The 2,504-nt window shown below is 47.0% G+C and overlaps 1 protein-coding gene across 1 annotated transcript in view; it reads right to left on the bottom strand.

The window, feature by feature from the left end:
* ATP9A (ATPase, class II, type 9A) overlaps positions 1-2,504 on the bottom strand; it is a 141,942-nt gene that overhangs the window by 135,281 nt on the left and 4,157 nt on the right. Inside the window, exon 2 of the mRNA XM_011978174.1 lies at positions 2,067-2,180. Within this exon, the coding sequence (XP_011833564.1) occupies positions 2,067-2,180 (114 nt within the window). The remainder of the gene's footprint in view (positions 1-2,066; positions 2,181-2,504) is intronic.

Genomic DNA, 2,504 nt, shown 5'->3' on the forward strand with positions numbered 1-2,504 from the left:
GAGGCAGGAGAATGGCGTAAACCCGGGAGGTGGAGCTTGCAGTGAGCTGAGATCCGGCCACTGCACTCCAGCCTGGGCGACAGAGCGAGACTCCGTCTCCAAAAAAAAAAAAAATAAATAAATAAAAAATAAAAAGAGAGCCAAGCGCAGTGTCTCACACCTGTAATCCCAGCACTTTGGGTGGCCAAGGTGGGTAGATAGCCTGAGGTCAGTAGTTCAAGACCAGCCTGGCCAACAGAGTGAAACCCTGTCTCTACAAAAATTAGCTGGGCACGGTGGCGGGCGCCTGTAATCCCAGCTACTCAGGAGGCTGAGGCAGGAAAATTGCTTGAACCCTGGAGGCGGAGGTTGTGGTGAGCCGAGATTGCGCCATTGCACTCCAGCAGCAAGAGCGAAACTCCGTCTCAAAAATAAATAAATAAATAAAAATAAAAATGTTAATGAGATTTATGAACAGAGAATCCAAGTGTTCCCCCAGGTCCCACTTGTTGAGAATATAAACAGCAACTGCATTTCATAATATCTCAGTTTGGAGAAAAAAGGGTATCCATTCTGCCCTCTCCACAGCTCAGTTACATTGGACCTCTTTCTATTTCTCAAATGCTCTAAGCACATGCCTGCTGCAGGGCCTTTGCATTGCTGCCCTCTGGAATGTGCTCCTTCTTCCCATCACTTTTCAGGAGGCCTTTCACAGCCACACTGGCTAATGCTGCCCCCTTCACATCTCCTACCCTTCACCTTCATTCATGCAAAAAATACTAAATGTACCTGGGATACCCCATGTGTCCTATGACCTTATTCTGTTACCTTCAGAGCACTTTTCACAATTTGTAACAATTCCGTTTATTGGTTTATTGTCTACGCCCTCTGAACATCAGCCCTACAGGGCAGAAGTATTCGTCTACTCTGTTCATTGCTGCACCCCCAGAACCCAGCACAGGGCCTGGCACACAGCAGGTACTCTACCACCATCTGCCAAAGCAAGAGAGAAAGAAAAGGAGGCGAGGGAAGGAATAGAGGGGCCACTCGGTCCTGCCACACATCATATGCACAAAAGCAGATTCTGCTACTTTTCCAACCCCTCACACGCAAATACTCTACATTGGATAAAAAGAAAATGTGATCTCAGAAAACAATCCAAACACAAGGTGAGCATCCCTGATGCAGAATGTTTGGGAGCCGAAGTGTTTGAGACTGCAGATGTTTTCAGACTGGGGAACATCCGTGCCATCCTTACCAGTTAAACATCTCAAATCCGAAAATCTAAAATCCACAACGCTCCAGTGAGCATTTCCTTTGAGTCCCATGTTAGTGCTCAACAAGTTTTAGATTTTGGAGCACTATTTTTATTTATCTGGAATTTTTTGTTTGTTTTTGTTTTTGTTTTGAGACAGGTCTCTCCTCCATCACTCAGGCTGGAGTGCAGTGGCGTGATGTCAACTTACTGCAACCTCTGCCTCCCGGATTCAAGCGATTCTCCTGCCTCAGCCTCCCAAGTAGCTGGGACTACAGGCGCGTGCCACCACACCCCGCTAATTTTTTATATTTTTAGTAGAGATGGGTTTCACCATGTTGCCCAGGCTGGTCTCGAACTCCTGGCCTCAGGCAATCCGCCCGCCTCGGCCTCCCAAAGTGCTGTGACTATAGGCATGAGCCACTGCGCCTGGCCAGATTTTAGAGCATTTGGGATTTTGGATTTGGGATGCTCAACCTGTGATACAATCCATAAGGACAGGGTATTTGTCTTTCTCATTTGCCACTGTGTTCCCAGAGTCTAGACTTGTGTCATATACAATAAGCATGCAATAAATCCTTGTTGAGATAATGCAAGACCAAATAGCTAAACGAATGAATGAATGGCACAGGCTTTGCTGTAGTTTGATCCAGGTGGTATATGAAATGGAGCTTCAACGTTAAAGTCTCCGAGACTCCCAATGTGTTGATCTGAGGGCATCCTCTCCCTTACAAGGCCACCATCCCATTCCAGATACCTCAGCGAGAGGAACAAAGAACTTTCTGTTTCCCAACCTCTAAGGTTACTGAACAAACAATGCCGATTAACTTACCAGGGGAACCCAGTAGGTATAGAGTGCGCCAAGCCTCATTTCGGGAACAAACTGAGAGCAGGCAAGAAGTAAGAAATAGAGGTTGAAAAAGTATTTGAACTGGTTGAACAGCACCTGGAATGGAGGGAGACAACAGAGAAAGACACTCAGGGCTTGTCTGATGAAATCTGGAACATTGTGGGAAATTAATATTTAAAAATATTCCTGCAGCTAGACGTGGTGGCTCACACCTATAATCCCAGAACTTTGGGAGGCCGAGGCGGGCGGATCACCTGATGTCAGGAGTTTGAGACCAGCCTGACCAACACGGCAAAACTCTGGCCCTACTAAAAATACAAAAATTAGCCAGGCGTGGGGGTGGGCACCTGTAATCCCAGTTACTGAGGAGGCTGAAGCAGGAGAATTGCTTGAACCCAGGAGGCGGAGGTTGCGGTGAGC

This window comes from Mandrillus leucophaeus, unplaced genomic scaffold (genome assembly GCF_000951045.1).
Source record: "Mandrillus leucophaeus isolate KB7577 unplaced genomic scaffold, Mleu.le_1.0 Scaffold19, whole genome shotgun sequence".
In the NCBI taxonomy this organism is placed as follows: Eukaryota; Metazoa; Chordata; class Mammalia; order Primates; family Cercopithecidae; genus Mandrillus; species Mandrillus leucophaeus.